The sequence below is a fragment of the Acyrthosiphon pisum genome, chromosome A2 (genome assembly GCF_005508785.2).
Source record: "Acyrthosiphon pisum isolate AL4f chromosome A2, pea_aphid_22Mar2018_4r6ur, whole genome shotgun sequence".
Taxonomy (NCBI): Eukaryota; Metazoa; Arthropoda; class Insecta; order Hemiptera; family Aphididae; genus Acyrthosiphon; species Acyrthosiphon pisum.
The window spans coordinates 101,796,999-101,813,304 of record NC_042495.1 but is presented as its reverse complement, the minus strand read 5'-3'; the positions used below and the strand labels follow the sequence as shown (position 1 = coordinate 101,813,304).

General features: G+C 29.6%; 1 protein-coding gene across 1 annotated transcript; it reads left to right on the top strand.

The window, feature by feature from the left end:
• The first annotated feature begins 1,241 nt into the window (after window positions 1-1,241).
• On the top strand, window positions 1,242-13,925 carry LOC100165035 (G protein-coupled receptor kinase 2). The gene is made up of 14 exons (XM_001944829.5): window positions 1,242-2,456; window positions 6,314-6,409; window positions 6,495-6,610; window positions 6,687-6,764; window positions 6,839-7,029; window positions 7,137-7,341; window positions 7,440-7,586; window positions 7,751-7,925; window positions 8,031-8,146; window positions 9,888-9,980; window positions 10,558-10,701; window positions 10,779-10,916; window positions 11,750-11,875; window positions 11,965-13,925. The coding sequence occupies exons 1-14, from the start codon at window positions 2,405-2,407 to the stop codon at window positions 12,055-12,057; spliced, it is 1,770 nt and encodes a 589-aa protein (XP_001944864.1). The 5' UTR covers window positions 1,242-2,404; the 3' UTR covers window positions 12,058-13,925.
• The last annotated feature ends 2,381 nt before the right edge of the window (window positions 13,926-16,306 follow it).

Below are 16,306 nucleotides of genomic sequence, written 5' to 3'. Positions count from 1 at the left end.
ATTATTACTAAGGTACGACGAATGAGGATAATGAGACACGAGAGAAGCAAAGAAAAACCGCGTTTCAAACTTTTTGATTGACAAAAATTTGAAAACCAGAAGTTCGCTGGAGATTTAATGGACTCTCCCCCATATCAGGACCGTATCATTCTATGTAGGTATTTTAGTGGCACCTCGACTGGCTCGACCCCAATCACTGCGATTTCGACAGTAGGATTTGTCATTTATTTACAGAAGAACGTTACTTAAGATTGTAATTTATTTATTATTCGTTTCAAATTATTAAATTTAAACTCGTTAGGTATCCATAGAAAATAATATAATGACAAGTCAAAATAGGAATTTTACTTCATAAATATAATTGCAAGTACAAATAATCCGAACAAATTGAAAACGAAACAATTATTATTATTATAGATGGATCTAAAAAACCAAATTATAAAGAATTTGGTAAACTACAGTCGTTATAATTTACTCTGTCAACAATTTGTTATCATGTTTTTCATAAAAAAAAAATTATCGATCATTATAATAGTAATAAATAATATCCAAAACGTACAATAGAACATAATGTGATGCTGCAGTGTGCAGATGAAAGTAGGTACCTATTTGCAAACGCCGCGTTCAATAGGTAGGTATATAGAAAATAATATATTTGAATCATTCTATTAATATCAAAAAAACGGTACATAATTGGCATCTATAAATTAACTTAATTTTAACTTATAAGTTAATAAAAATCTCTTTTTATATGAAATATGATTCAATTACTTGTATTTTATTAAATTTTAAATGCCGCAGTTATTTATAGACACTGTATATTCGTAATAATATTGTAACTTTTGACTTCAAACTTAAGCTCTGCTTACAGGGAACAGATAGGATAACAAGTTATTTTGTTTTAACAAATAACAAAATAAAAATCATCAAAGCGTTTGAGGGGGGGGGGGTTGTGATTCAATATTACTATTACTCGCAGCGGCGAATTCCAAAATGTGCCCCACCGCCACGGCCCACGCCCTCTTATCAACGTGTTGGTACGGAACACCCGCGAAAAGTCGATCCTCCGCGCGTTTTAAGGGCCACCAGAGTACGGAGAACGAAATGCGCGCGCATTGCGCCGGACGACGACGAACGAACGTCGAAACGAAACGGCCCACCTTCTGTGGGCGGGCGGGGTAACCGCCGGCGGTCTGTTACCATGAAACAGCACACTACAAGTCTACAACACGGAGAGCAGTTCGATGTTTTGCGCCTACGGCCGTAATCGGACCGTCCCGACGGCCGGCGCGCGCGCGCGCACACACACGCACAATCTGCGGTGACGGCGGCGGCAGCACCAGCTAGCACCACGGTAGGAACCGGGAACGCGGCGCGCGGGCACTAGCGTCGACGACGTCAACGCGTGCACTGTTCGTTCACTTGGTTGGTAGTCTCTCTCGCGCGCGCGGGGTGGAGGAAGCCGTGCTATATACATAGCCGCCGCCGACCACGACGACGACGAAGATCGGCCGCGCCAGTGTTCGTTCGAAAAAAAAAAAAACCACAATAAATACTGTTATCAATCTCCGCCGACTGTTACTATTTTACGACTACCACTACAACTGCTATTTAGTAGTATTTTTATTAGTAATAATATTATAATATTATTATCGTCATTCGTTTTTATATTATTATAATTATCATCGTCATAATAATATAGGCAACAGCGTTAGACGTCTGACGTAGTAGTAGTAGTAGTAGTAGTAGTAAGTAGGCTGCTGGCAGACAGGTAGGTAGGCGCACACGTCTTTTCTCGAACGACGCGTACCTGCTGCCGCTAGTCTTGCCGCCGTCGCCGTCGACGCGTATCTCGAGCGATCGGCTGTTGGTAACCGACCACCGATTTGCCGTCTCCGTTACACTATCGTTACGTCTTGTTCGGTGCGTTGTGATAACGAAGTAAAATAATAATAATAAATTTAATATAATCTAAATTTTGATTTTTGGCACATAATACTATTGTCATTGCCATTATGTGTGTCCGCGCACACGTCCGGTTAGAATAGTTATTGACGGCTGTCAGGCGTGTACGGGCGACAAAGATACAATTTGATCCGCGCGAAGTGGAGGTGAGCGAAGCCAGGAAAAAAAATCAACACGCAAACCGGAAGATTTTGTCGGGGGCGCGCGCGCACACACACGCACACGCACACACGACTCGGTCGCGCACACGTTCACACGTAAAATAATATAATATTATTGTTATTATAATATTGTTATACGTACGCTGTCGGATATTTACGCACACGCACATACATTGGCGGCGCGCGGACACGAAGACGTCGAAAACGGTTAACGGTGTCATTGATGGGAAGTGGTGGACGTCAGCCCGGGCATCCGGAAATCAGCCAAACTGGAACTGATGGAATTAGAAAACATTGTTGCCAATACCGTGTACCTCAAAGCAAGAGAAGGCGAGTATCATAATTTATAATTATATAATTCTTGTGCAGACGTGTTGACGGTTTTGCGATCTTCGCGGGTCGGGGTAGACGGCGGGTCGCCGAGTGAGAATTATCCGAAGAATAATAATTTAAAAGACGGCCGTCCCGGTACACGTAGCAGTACCACGGGTGCCTGATCAGGAGGCACCCCTCGCGTACGCAGTGCCGCAGCCGGTCTGGGGGTTCGGTCGCGCGTGGTTACGTTTCAGAGGGGCGCTTTTCTTTCGGGGCGCACGGGGGCCGTTTTTTTTAGTGGGGGGAGAGCCCGTCCTTCCTGGTTTACCACGACCCCTCAGACGTTTACTCCTACCCGCCACGCCTTTCGCCGATACACCCCGTTTCGGGCGACCCCTTTGACCTATATATATATATGTATCATGTGCATATGATATGTGTAATGTACAGGTATCCACACCTATGATACCTAAATCGTATGTAATGTATTGTCAAACACACAATATTGTCGTGTAAAATGCACAGCTACGTAAGCATTAATGTTTTTTTTAACTAATATCCAAATCTTTGGTCGGATACACGTCCGTCCAAGGTCTTCCATTGTCTCGATAACCGTGCCACAACTCTACGCCAACTGTTTTCTTTGCCGTGGCTGTACAGCAGCGACAGACTGTAGCGCGCACAAGGCGTACAATTCTGTCCACACTCCACCATACTGTTTTTTGTACAGATGTACAATGACATCGTATTAGTTTAGTTTCTCCACTCACTTTCTCTGGGGTGTTCGTATTGCAAAAATTTCTTCAACAAGATAAAGGTATTACTGCAGAGACCTACCACATCGAGACTTTTCTACTGCTTGGGTGTGCTGCGTGTCGTTGTATTAGTAGAGAGTATTTATTTACACTCTCTTGTTCTTCAAAAAAAGTATTGGAACGTTGTGTTATGAAAGGATGTTAAATAGATAGGTAGGTAGGGAGGTACTTAATAAAATTTGACCAATTCATAAATATTGGTCATTGTATTCATTTCCGTTTTAAGCGATGCATTAAAACAATACCTACTCAGTGCCCAACATAACATAATTATTGCTCCATACCCACTTAAATAGCGGGTAAATTATTTAATGATTTTATTCAATTGTACCCTAATTATTTAAAACTAAAATGCTCAGTTAGCAGTAACCGTTAATGTTGTCAAATAGGTAGGTCTTTCAACCCACTGACGCAAATACCTAATACGGGTTAAAGTAAAATTTAGTTGTATCATCTACTTTTTGTTTCAACAGCATATTCATAATTCGCTCAAGATATTATTATAATATAAGAACTAGGTATTGAATATTCTTTAGTTTATCATTAAATCGTCATTAAACATAATGCGCCTAATAGCTACCTCTCTTATTATATAAGTTTTTAATCAATCAATGTGCCCAAGTATACTGCAGTTCTATTTGTTTAGTATTATTTAAAAACAGTGTGTTATTCTTATGTACTAATATTACTCGTGTATAAATACCTACATTATTAAATTGTTGTTTAGTTAGAAAAATAACGAATTGTACACAAATATTTTGCAGACCAGTAAAGTGTATTGTACACTATAACAAACAATACCTTCTACCTATTTAAATATTTTGATAAAACTATTTTATAAATACTTTGTTGGTATTCACAAACATGTATATGTCTGGTATTTATTTGTTTTAAACAAGGTTTTAAATAAGTTTTACATTTTTAATCAATATATTATACACTATATTGAAGGTACTTACTTTTATTGTTTTGCTAATTATATGTATTACTTATTAAATTGTTTGTGCCACAAAGAATTTAACAAGGTTGTGGGTAACTACATTTTGTGTTAAAAAAAAAAAAAAATTATTTGATTTCATTATCCTTTTTTCCAATATTTATTAAGTTAATTTATTGATGTATTTATTGAATTTAGGTAGTCATAGGTAGGTAGAGTAGTATACATTTGTTTTCAAACAATTTAATTTCAAAGTAAATCATTATGAAAAACAATATTTCAATTAGTTTTAATTTAATATAAACTTATATAATAACAGATGTGTATTTGAAGGATATTAATTAAACTTTCTGTAGTTATATCATTTAATTAGTTTACTTTTTAATTTGTATAAAAACTATTTAAAATGCTTCCCGAGTTTGGTCACATGTTGTGTATGCATAAAAGTTTGAATTAATTTGCATAAGTTCTACAATTTTATTAAAATTTATTATATAGTTTCCTACCTAAAAAGGTACCTATAAGCATTCAATGTTAAATATTTCCCTAGCCATAGACGCAAATAAAGTTCAGTTTGACGTATGAAAATATTAAGAGCATGCATTTAAAAAAATGTGCGCACAATCTACAGTCAACTATTGTTCCATTCTGTTTCTTTGAATATTCGTGGAAGCGTATTTATATCTAGGATCACTTATCATAAATGGTCTCAAATTATTTTGAAATGAAACCAATTGTTCAGTAGTAATAGTATATCTGCTATTAAACATCTATCTATAGTATTGACACTGTCTTGATATTTATGTATTATAAGTATTAATTTCTTAGTATTGAGTATGATATTGATTAATGTCAATATACTGAGAGGAAATATTGTTCGAAGTAGTTATTTAGTACATTGAATTTCGTTTGAGTTGGTGCAATTATAGATTAGTTGCCATCGAAATTCAAGTTAAATGTAGGTACTTTCTGCTGTTATGTACAGTAGCTTTTCACTGGAAAGCTTGTTGAACAGGAAAGAGATAATATGAAATAATAATTATGTTATTATTATGGATATTTTGTAATTTTTACTGTAGATTAGTTGCCCTATTTTAAGTTTAGTCAATATTTGCTTATCTTGATATTTCAAACTATAAAATCAGGACCGATTCAAGCAAAAATAGTGAACGAGGCAAAATCAAATTTTGCCACCCCCAACAATATAATATTATCAGTATTTTGAAAATGCCGCCCTTTTACTAAAGTGCTGCCCTAGGTGTGGGCCTATGTCGCCTACCCCTTGAGCTGGATATTGTATAAAACTTATTTTATACTTAGATCTTTTAATCTGTTTTTTTAGCAGTTTAAATTTTTTAATTTAATAACGTTTAACATTGTTCTTTTTTTTTAATTAAATATTTCAAGTTACTGTAGTTTTCATATAGGTACTTAGTTTTAAATGTTAAACTAATAGTTTGTATTATAATTTATAATATTTATTGTTATTTAAAATTGACAATTTTAATTTTAATTTCAAGTAGGAAAGTTATGCATCCTATTTTTAAAACGGAATTTATTAAATAGTTTTATTTACCTATATTAATTGTTTGCAATTGAATAAGTGTGAGCTAGCTTAGCCTGATGTCAACATAATAATATAACTACGACAATAATGATGAGCTTATAGGTACTTACAATGCATGAAAGAATAAGAAGGTAGTATACCTTCAGTATTATTTGTTCATTTCAAACAATCATCTTTAAATTCCTTTCATTGTCTATTATTGAGGTTACCATCTATACATTTTAACAGTTATAAATTGTGAAAAAAATAATGTATGTTTATTATAATGTTGGTAGTAAATTAAAAAGAAATATTTCAGATATAGTTTGTAATATTTCTCGTATTAAATCTTTTGTATGTTTTTTAAGGAACTAAAACTTAATGTTGTATTTGTTTAAAAATATAACATTGGTATTTAAGTAATTCTTATAATAATCACTGTTTGGTCAAATATTGTTTAAAAATGTATTTTATATTTTAATCAAAGCATTGATTTTTTAATTCAAACAACCTATTGACCTATTGTACCTATTGACTTACTTTCTTTAATTGTTGTATTTGTTTTTGTTTTTAGGTGGTACAGATAGCAATAAAGGAAAAAGCAAAAAATGGAAAAAAATCCTCCAATTCCCACACATATCTCAGTGTGTTGATTTTAAACCACTAATAGGTAAGGTATTAGATTCAAAAGTTCAAAGTTCATCTAAACTTTTATGCCTATATTATTATCATTTTGAAAATTAATCATGTTTCAGATATGAAATACAGCTATATTATAGATCAACAGCCAATTGGCCGGTTACTTTTTCTTCAATTTTGTGAAGAAGAACGACATGAATTTCATCGCTACAATGTATTTTTAGATTCTATTGTAAGTTTAATTGAAATTCATCATGGGTTTTTTTTTTTTATATCTTTTAATGTGTGTTATTCTGTATTGTTATCAGGAAAAATATGAAATAGAATCTGATGAAAATAGAATAGAACTAGCAAAAATACTTTATGATAGATATATAAGAAGAGACGTATGTATATCAATCATTGTTTAATTTTGATTTATCTTATATGATTATTAAAAACTAACTGTTTTTGTTATTAGGCAGTTAATGCAGTGGATGTACTAAGCGAAGACATGATAGTTAGATGTCGGCACCAGTTAGACTCTGCACATAGAGAGTTATTTACTGATTGCTCAACTGCCGTGAAATCGTTCTTAGCGGGTCGTCCATTTAGTTTGTTTGAATCTTCAATGTATTTCCATAGGTATTTACAATGGAAGTGGTTAGAAAGGTGTGTATGTATTTTAATTTTGTAATGGAAAGTCTAATGTTGTAAATAGAAGTGCTACTGAGTGGGTATCTGAACTTAATGATAATTTTTTTTGTTTTTTTTTCCAGGCAAACTGTTACATACAAAACATTCCGCATGTATAGAGTACTTGGTAAAGGTGGTTTTGGAGAAGTTTGTGCATGTCAAGTCAGAGCTACTGGTAAGATGTACGCTTGTAAAAAATTGGAAAAGAAACGGATTAAAAAACGAAAAGGTGAAGCAATGGTTTTAATTGAAAAACAAATCTTACAAAAAATTAATTCTAAATTTGTGGTATGTTTATATTTAATTACAATTTAAAGTTATTTATGCATTTTAAATTAATAAATTAAGAAGTTTTTAAATATTTATATTATGCTATTTGATTTTAGGTTAGTTTAGCTTATGCTTATGAGACAAAGGATGCACTGTGTTTAGTATTGACTATTATGAATGGTGGAGATTTAAAATTTCATATTTACAACATGGGCTCTGAACCTGGTTTTGATATTTCAAGATCACGATTCTATGCCGCTGAGGTAATTTTTTCCTATTTGTATTTGTATTGCGCAAAATTAATCATAGTTGAAGTAAAAAAATGTAATATAATGGTTAATTTATATCATAAAGTAACATTGCTTATTACATGCATCAATTTCTCTACAGTTTGTACTTAATATACTAAATTCTTTTTTTACCGCAGGTATTATGTGGCTTAGAACATTTACATGTTCAAGGCATAGTATACAGGGATTGTAAACCAGAAAATATACTTTTGGATGACGCAGGGCATGTTCGCATATCTGACCTTGGTTTAGCAATGGAGATACCCGAAGGTGAATCAGTCAGAGGAAGAGTAGGCACTGTTGGTTATATGGGTAAATAAAAATTGATTTGTTAACTATAATACATAATAATATTACTATAATATATTATGTATTAGCTATCTATAGTTATTATTTATTATACATTTTGTCTTATAGCACCTGAAGTAATTGATAACGAAAAGTATACATATAGTACAGATTGGTTTAGCTTTGGATGTTTAGTATTCGAGATGATTGAAGGTCAAGCTCCATTTAGAGCTCGGAAAGAAAAAGTAAGAACAGATGTATAATTCTTACTATTAAATATGAATAAGCAAACTAATTAATCTAGATAATCATAAATATAGATAGTATAATTAATAAATGTTTATTTTGACCTAATGAAAAAAATAAAATATTTAAATATTGTATAATAAGTTACGGGTCAAGTAGGAAATTGGCCATTGTAAGAAATGCACGATGAATGTGCAGAATGCCCTAATTGTTGAGTAACAAAATATCGGTATTTTCTAATTGCACAATGTCCAAGTGCTCAAAACATTGAAAAATAATTTAAAACTGATAAAATGTATTTAATAATTAAATATAATTAATTAATAATTTTATTTATTTATTAGAACATTAATTTTCTTTGTGAAACTTGAGTTGCATAATTTTCCCTCACTCTTATTGGCAATTGAAAGCTTATATATTTCAGGTCGGTGAAATTCTTTTTCTTATTCATTTTTCCCACTATGTTAATGTGACTTTCGTGTTTTGTGGAATAATTCTCTTCATGAATTAATTATGTAACAAATACTTCATTCTTGGTACAATTGGTTTTTCTTTATTCAACACATTAGTTTTGTCGAATTTCTTTCTTCTAATAGTTTATGGTTTATTACCACAGGTTTTAGATATATTATGCTTTATACTGGCAATTATTTCATAATATTTGATTTTGATATACTTTAATTGTTCTTATTTTTATTCAGTTACATTATATTTTTGTAAAAACACTTTAACTCAATAATTTTTAAATTACTGCACTATTTCACTAAAAAAATATGACTAACTAACCAAAGATATTCTAGTGGTGGTTACTAATTGTGTCACATTGCCCTAGCATTCTACACAATGTCTGGAGAATTTAAGACGGTTGATTTTGACTACAATTTGTATTGTTATAGGGATATTTGTGAATATTGATAGTGCATTTCTTTTAATAACAATTTTCTTATTTGAACCATAACATATTATATAAATTAATAACTATAATAGGTTGATTATAAAAACCGCTTTGGGTATGGTAATAACATCACTGATTGTGTAACTTAATAGATTTAATAATTAAAATATTTATTTTATTGGAAAAGTGAAATGTTGGATTGTTTATTTTTGTGTGGGTCATAGTCTATTAAACTTGGACAGCAGGCATAAAATAAAATACTATGAACATGATGTTTTGTGTACAGCAATGGCCTTTGTTTATAAAACCTGTTCATATTAGCGTGAACAATGTGAGCATAGACAATTTTTTACTGAATCATTATTTTTACTATAAATATTTATATGCGTGACATATTATGCACGTCTGAACATTATGTGGTTGAGTTAAGTGTCATTAGTTAAATTTAAAAAAAAAGTTTAGTATTGGATTTGAAACTATCAAAATTCTGATACTTAATCACTGAATCTCCACGGGCTTGTTAAATACATTTTTAAAACTCTTATTTTTATGCATTTGTATGTTTTATGGTTTTTGTGGTTGTTTCATAATAATTTATTTGCATCATAAAAAGTTGCCTATACAATTTATTTGATTTTAGACCATGAGAGGAATTTTGTATACAAATATGTAGCTCTTAAATGTAATTTAAACTTTAACGGTTATTACCAGTTAAATATAACATTAATGTCTCCAAACTAATGTTATAATATTACAATATTTTCTTTCTAGAGTAACTTATAGTAACACATATTTAAGCCTTAAGATATTTTCTAAATATGAGTAATCAATATGTTAATTAACAGGTTAAACGTGAAGTAGTTGATCGAAGAGTAAAAGAAGAACAAGAAAAATACTCTCAAAAATTTACTGATGAAGCAAAACTACTGTGTAAACAAGTATGACAACGAATCATAAATATTCACAACAAACCCAATTACTATTAAATATTGAAAATAAAATGTTTTATTTATATTTTGAGAATATTACTCAGTTGAAGAATATGACTTTTTTTAAATCATTTAATTTTAATGTTTGATTATCATATTATTTATAATGTAGAATATATAGTTTGACATTCTAAGTACATTTTTATTTTATCTAAATTATAAAACAACGTCAATTAACATTATTTATTTTATGTAAGAATTATACTTTATTCAGAATAACAAACGTGCTATATATATATATATATATATATATATTGTGCGTATGTGCATGGCTTCACTATACAGTAGGTGTACAGATAGTAGACTTGACGGCCTTTTACAATAACTGGTCACTGCACTGTACGTTTCTTATATTGAATGACCAATACAGTACAGTTGTCTTCATAATTACAATAGTCATGCTAGGAAGTCTCAATAACAGGACAGTGTAGATTTCCTATTTAAACATTATATTTTCAAAATCTTAATAATTAATATAAAATTTAAAAAGCTTTTATGAATTAATTCAGTAAAATTTAATTTTCAGCTATTGAAAAAGTCTCCAAAGTCAAGGCTTGGTTGTCATTTTGGGCGTTACGGTGCTAGGGAAGTGAAACAGCATGAATTTTTTAAGACCATAAACTGGAAAAGACTTGAAGCCGGAGTAGAAGATCCTCCGTTTCTTCCAGATGTATGTCTTATTAAGTTATACTTTTATTAACCTTAGCCTCTATAACTATATTAACAACGGTACATGTTCTATTATAGCCCCATGCTGTATATGCCAAGGATGTATTAGATATAGAGCAGTTTTCTACTGTCAAAGGAGTGAATTTAGATGCTACAGATGATACATTTTATACAAAATTCAATACAGGCTCAGTGTCTATACCGTGGCAAAATGAAGTATGTTTTTAATGATATTGTGACTTCTGTGAATTATGTATTAGTTGAATGCTTGTTTTAATTTTATGTTGTCTATCGAATTTCATACCTCCAACATTAAGAAGACGCTACACAGAAATTTGTTGTCTCCATCTTAGTGTATAACGTAGCAAATTATACGCTCAGCAGATCATGTTTAGCTTTGTAAGTTTAAAAATTAGAGAATTATACAATATAAAGGTATGATTATTATATAGGACATCTCATAGGATTTTTGTTATATTTTAATTTTAAAGCAAGTTTTGAGTATTTTAAGATGAACAATTTTAAATTTCAAAATACTCTCAACTTGCTTTAAAATTAAAATATAATAAAAATCCAATAAGATGACCTAGATTATTATCTTATCTTTAAATTTTACAAGAAGTCAATTCAATTCTAATTTTTAAACTAACTGAGTAAATGTGATCTTCTGAGGATAAAATATGTTATATCACACATCTGTAAGATGGAGACAACAAATGTCTGTGTAGTGTCCTCTTAAGTGTCATCCATTACTTTTTTTTTTTGGTTGAACCATAAACTGGAAGAGAATATGTTTTCACATTTCTTCTTCTCCAGTTAAAACTCAATTAATCTAACATATAAATTATTTTTAAAATAAGTTTTTTTGAACAAAAAAAATATGTTATATTTATAAGCCGTGTATCAAGTAGGATTTTATTAACTTATGCAAGTATTAAATACAAAAAAATTATGTCAGGTGCATTTTATCAATATTAATATAATATATAAGTTTAAATGTTTATTGATTATGTTTCGGATGTAATAAATAATGGTTTATGTAATATTAGATGATCGAAACTGGTTGCTATAAAGAACTTAATGTATTTGGGCCAAATAAATCAAGATCGCCTGATTTAGTTTTAGATTTAATGCCAGAACCTGAAAAGACTGGTTGTTTTCCATTTAGTAGAAGAGTAAGTTTCATCATAAAGATTTTTATTCCTTTCATTCCTTTAAAAAATAATTATCAAGCATACTAATTTTTACATTTATTTTGTTTTAGAAAACACAATCAGCTAGATCAAAGCCAGTTCCTATTAAGGATCAATGTTTTCTAAATAAACAAAATAAAATTGCCGACGAAATCCAAAGTTGATGGAATATCACATCTATAGAGTATACAGTCTAGGTGATTTGATGCATTACAACTGATCCTAAAATTCTTTAATTTTTTTCCTCGCTAAAATCTATAAATTGACAAAATCTGTTTGTAATTCAATTTTATTTTCTTACAAAACTTTAAATTAATAAATAATTAATCAAAGGTGTATCACAAAAGAATAAAAGAAAAGAAAACCAATGAAACGTGAAATTTTGCAATAATAAATGAGGTTAAAAGTTTTTTTTTATGCTCTTTAATCTAGTACATTCAATTTTCATTGTTTTTTTTTCTTTAATAATGTCTACAACAATTTATATCTTTTCAAACGTTTTAATCAGCAATCTAAGTCTGATTACAATTTGTCATACTGGAATTTGTTAAATGATTTTTTTTCTTTGATATATTGTTGTTTTATGTATTTTGGAATGGCAAGTTGTAATTTGATGGATTTGCTGGCTAGTAAATTAATCATAAAATTAGTATTTTTTAAATGTATAACATAATTACTTAGGCTGTTGATAAAGTGATATTGTTTAATATTTTTAAGTTTTTAATTAACTTTAATTTTAAACATTGTATAATCAGACTAAAATACGCATAAAAATGGCTGTAATGTGGCCACTCAATTTTAACCTACTTAAAACGCTACAAAATGTCGATTTCTTTGTCTTCCCATTTGGTTTTAAATTTTATTATAAATAACTAATTTTTAAACCATAATATGTTACTGTTAACAATCGTTATATAAAGTACAAATTGGAAGAAAACATTTTTCTAGCTACCATGTATAAAGTTTACTTAACATTAAGGTTTTCTTTGAATGGTCAAAATAATGTATTCTAATATTACCAATCTCTTAAGTTAATGTACACGTGTTTCGTTATTCTGTATAGTTACTTTTTTAGTCTTCCATAAATAATTGATTACAAATTAAAAATAAATTTCATTTATTTTAAATCTAAGTTTGAATATTATAGCAATAATTGCTAAAGTATTTTTTACAATTATTGTAAAACTTTTAATTATAACGTGTTTAAGATTGAAAAATCGCGTGTAGCAAAAGAACAATCGCAATAAATGTAAAGACGAATATACCTCTAACAGGCAGCTGATTTAGTTAATATTTTGCTGACTCTTGCCATTTTATATATATATATTTATATATAAAATACTGAAACAAAAAAACTTGCCCATACATAGGTAATAACAATTACCTATCCTTTTAAATTTATCTAGTTAATTTTTAATATTTAAATAATAGATGTCTAAGTAACATAATACTATAAACATAAATATTAAATAGTATCTATAGATTCTATAGAAATTATATATGTTCTAATAAGGCAGCCCAAAAATGGTTTGCATTAATTTTTTTGTGCAAATATATTAATTATTATTAAATTATCTATATGTAGGTACACATAATATATATATATATATATACATACATCATGTATGTATATGCAAATCAATTTTGAATGACTGAAGTAGTTACTGCTTGTATAGCGTTTATATAACATTTTATACAATTTATTTTCTACATAAAAGAAAAAAAAATTTATAAAAACAAAGGTCCTAGTCCCCATAACAATAATTACCATATAATTTTTTTTTTTCATGACTATAAAGCTGTGATGCGAAAACTATTCATAACAAACTGTATTAGTTTATTATTATTTATTAATTTTATTTATTTGTTGTCTACATAATTTTAATTGTACAATACATTATATTATAAAAAAAATAGTACATTGTTTGTTAAAATTATTTTTCAATTTAAATTTTAGTACTTTATAAAATTCAACCATATATTCGCTTAAAATTTGTAATTTTTTTTTTCAATATAGACGTGTATAAAAGCATTAATGTGAGTATTTATTATTATTTTTTTTAGTTTTTGAACAAGGATATGATAGTAGAAATATTTAAACTATTATTCAAATAACAATTGAGTATATCTAGGTAATTTGAAAATAACTGTACGGTTAAGTCTTAAGTACCTTCAAATAATATAAACTTGTGAAAATGTCATAAATCATAATATAAGAATTTTATGAGATGAGCTTCGATCATTTTTTCAAATGGTTGGTTTGTCAGTGCTTTTATAATAATGATTTACTACTGTTTTTTAGCAACACAATTAATATTCTTACATTCACAGTAATCTTAACCTGTTATTATTATTATTATTATTATTATTATAGTACTTACCTATACAGCTAATGACTATAGGTACACTTGAATGTTTTTTAAACCACCATTGGCAGATACTGAACAATAATTAATCATCGACAGCTAAATGGCTAATCAAAAGTTAGGTTTGGTTCTAAACCTCAGTCAACGGTCATCTTATAAAGAATGATAAATCATAATATTGGATATTATCAATTTATTTTTTAAATACACAGGGGTCAAAGTGGAGTTGACGAAGGGGAATTCAGTCAGAACTCTGGTGGTGGTTAAAAAGCGTCCTCTTTAACCAATTAAGATTAAAATTATTCAGAGTTAAAAGTGGTATGAGTGTGCTTACACAATCAATGTTTATACATTACAAAACGATATGTATTAGACATTACGCATACAATTATAATATGAAACGCTTAAAAGTTAAAACTATATGGACACAGTAGTCCCCACTCCCCAGTGGAATTTTTTCTCACTTTAAGCCCCGTACAGTGTACACACACGATAGTGAATACTGAATGATAGTCATTTATATTTATATATAATTTTTATGTGTGTCTGTACCTATTTGAACTCCTCCTAAACGGATTGATCGATTTTGATTACCTACATTAGTTTGAAACATTGGTTTCATGTATGGTTCAGATTCACGATTGGACGCGGTAGGTCTAAACGAAAGAGGTGCTCAAACAGGGATTTTGTGATTTACGATGGAAATTTTTGCTTATGAATGGTTGTTATTGGTTAAAACTTAAAAGAGAATTAATTATTAGACGTTTTTTTTGTTACTCGACACTACCGTAAACTATCTAGCTTAGTCTTGAAGTTCGCTCGGAACTGCTTCCACGACAAAATTCTAAAAAAGTAAAATTTGTATTAAAGTAGCGATCAACAGGTATGTCGCATTGTCGCCAACAACGTTCGAAAAAAGTAACGTTTTCCAAATTGTTTTCCCATCAACGAATAAATCGCCATTTAAATAAATAGTATAGTGCAGTTTGAGTCGTTAAAATAAGCTCCTTTATTTTAAAAATCTATAAATAACATAAACGTAATTTTAAAAACTGTGTACAATCCCCTTCCCAGTGAAAAATAGCATTTTTAAAAAAGTTATCAAAATTGGTACTCGACTGCTGTAAACTAAATAGCTTAGTTTTAAGTTCGCTCGGAAATGCTTTTACGACAAAATTCTAAAAAAATAAAATTTGTATTAAAAAAACCATCAACAGGTACCTATGTCTCCAACACCTAAGTTCTCTTATCTACTCAGCGTAAAATTTTCAAAATATTTTGACTTGTTTTCAGCTGTTTACAGATATTTTCATTTTCCAATTTTTTTAGTTTCTTTTTCTATAAATGTCAATAAAAATGTTATTCGTTGGGTTAAAAAGTATCTTGTATTTCTTAATTCTCATGTACTTATATTATTATATACAAATATTGAAATATGATAATATGCAAATAATAATATTAATTCAACTATAACTGGCTACCGTAGTTAATAACAAATAAATATTATATAAAATATCTGAGGCTGACAAACCGTCTCTGTTCAGAATTGTTTTTCGTATTTGATGATATTATATCATTAAATTCAAATTTAACTCCATCCATTACAGTGACCCACTTATCGCCCACTGTTCAGCAGAGCGACGCTCACGTACCCACTTATTTAATTTTCTAATATGTTTAATATATTTAATAGTTATTTGATTTTCTCAATGTTAGTTTTAATATAAAAAATTGTATCAATTTTCAATTCTAAATTGTACAAGTATAATGCTGAAAACCAATTTATGAATACATTTTAATAGCAAACAAATACTTAACTGTTCAATCACGGGTCTGTTCACCCTACCAAATAGTACGTACATTTTCTGACGTTTTATTTTTTACATACGCCTTTAGATACTGAGCGGAGCGAAAGAATGTATTGATTTTACAATGATGTGTGGTCTTTTTTGTCTGCCAGCAACATTCTGGATAATAAAATTGCTCCGATTTTCAAATATTATTTTATTAATATTTACATTTTCTGATAGAAAAGTGAATAGGTATA

Excerpts from the sequence above, each read along its gene's own strand:
- LOC100165035 (XM_001944829.5), top strand. The coding sequence starts at position 2,405 with ATGGAATTAGAAAACATTGTTGCCAATACCGTGTACCTCAAAGCAAGA. Across the intron at positions 7,030-7,136 it reads CAATGGAAGTGGTTAGAAAG|GCAAACTGTTACATACAAAA; the intron begins GTGTGTATGTAT and ends TTTTTTTTCCAG. Across the intron at positions 10,702-10,778 it reads ATCCTCCGTTTCTTCCAGAT|CCCCATGCTGTATATGCCAA; the intron begins GTATGTCTTATT and ends GTTCTATTATAG.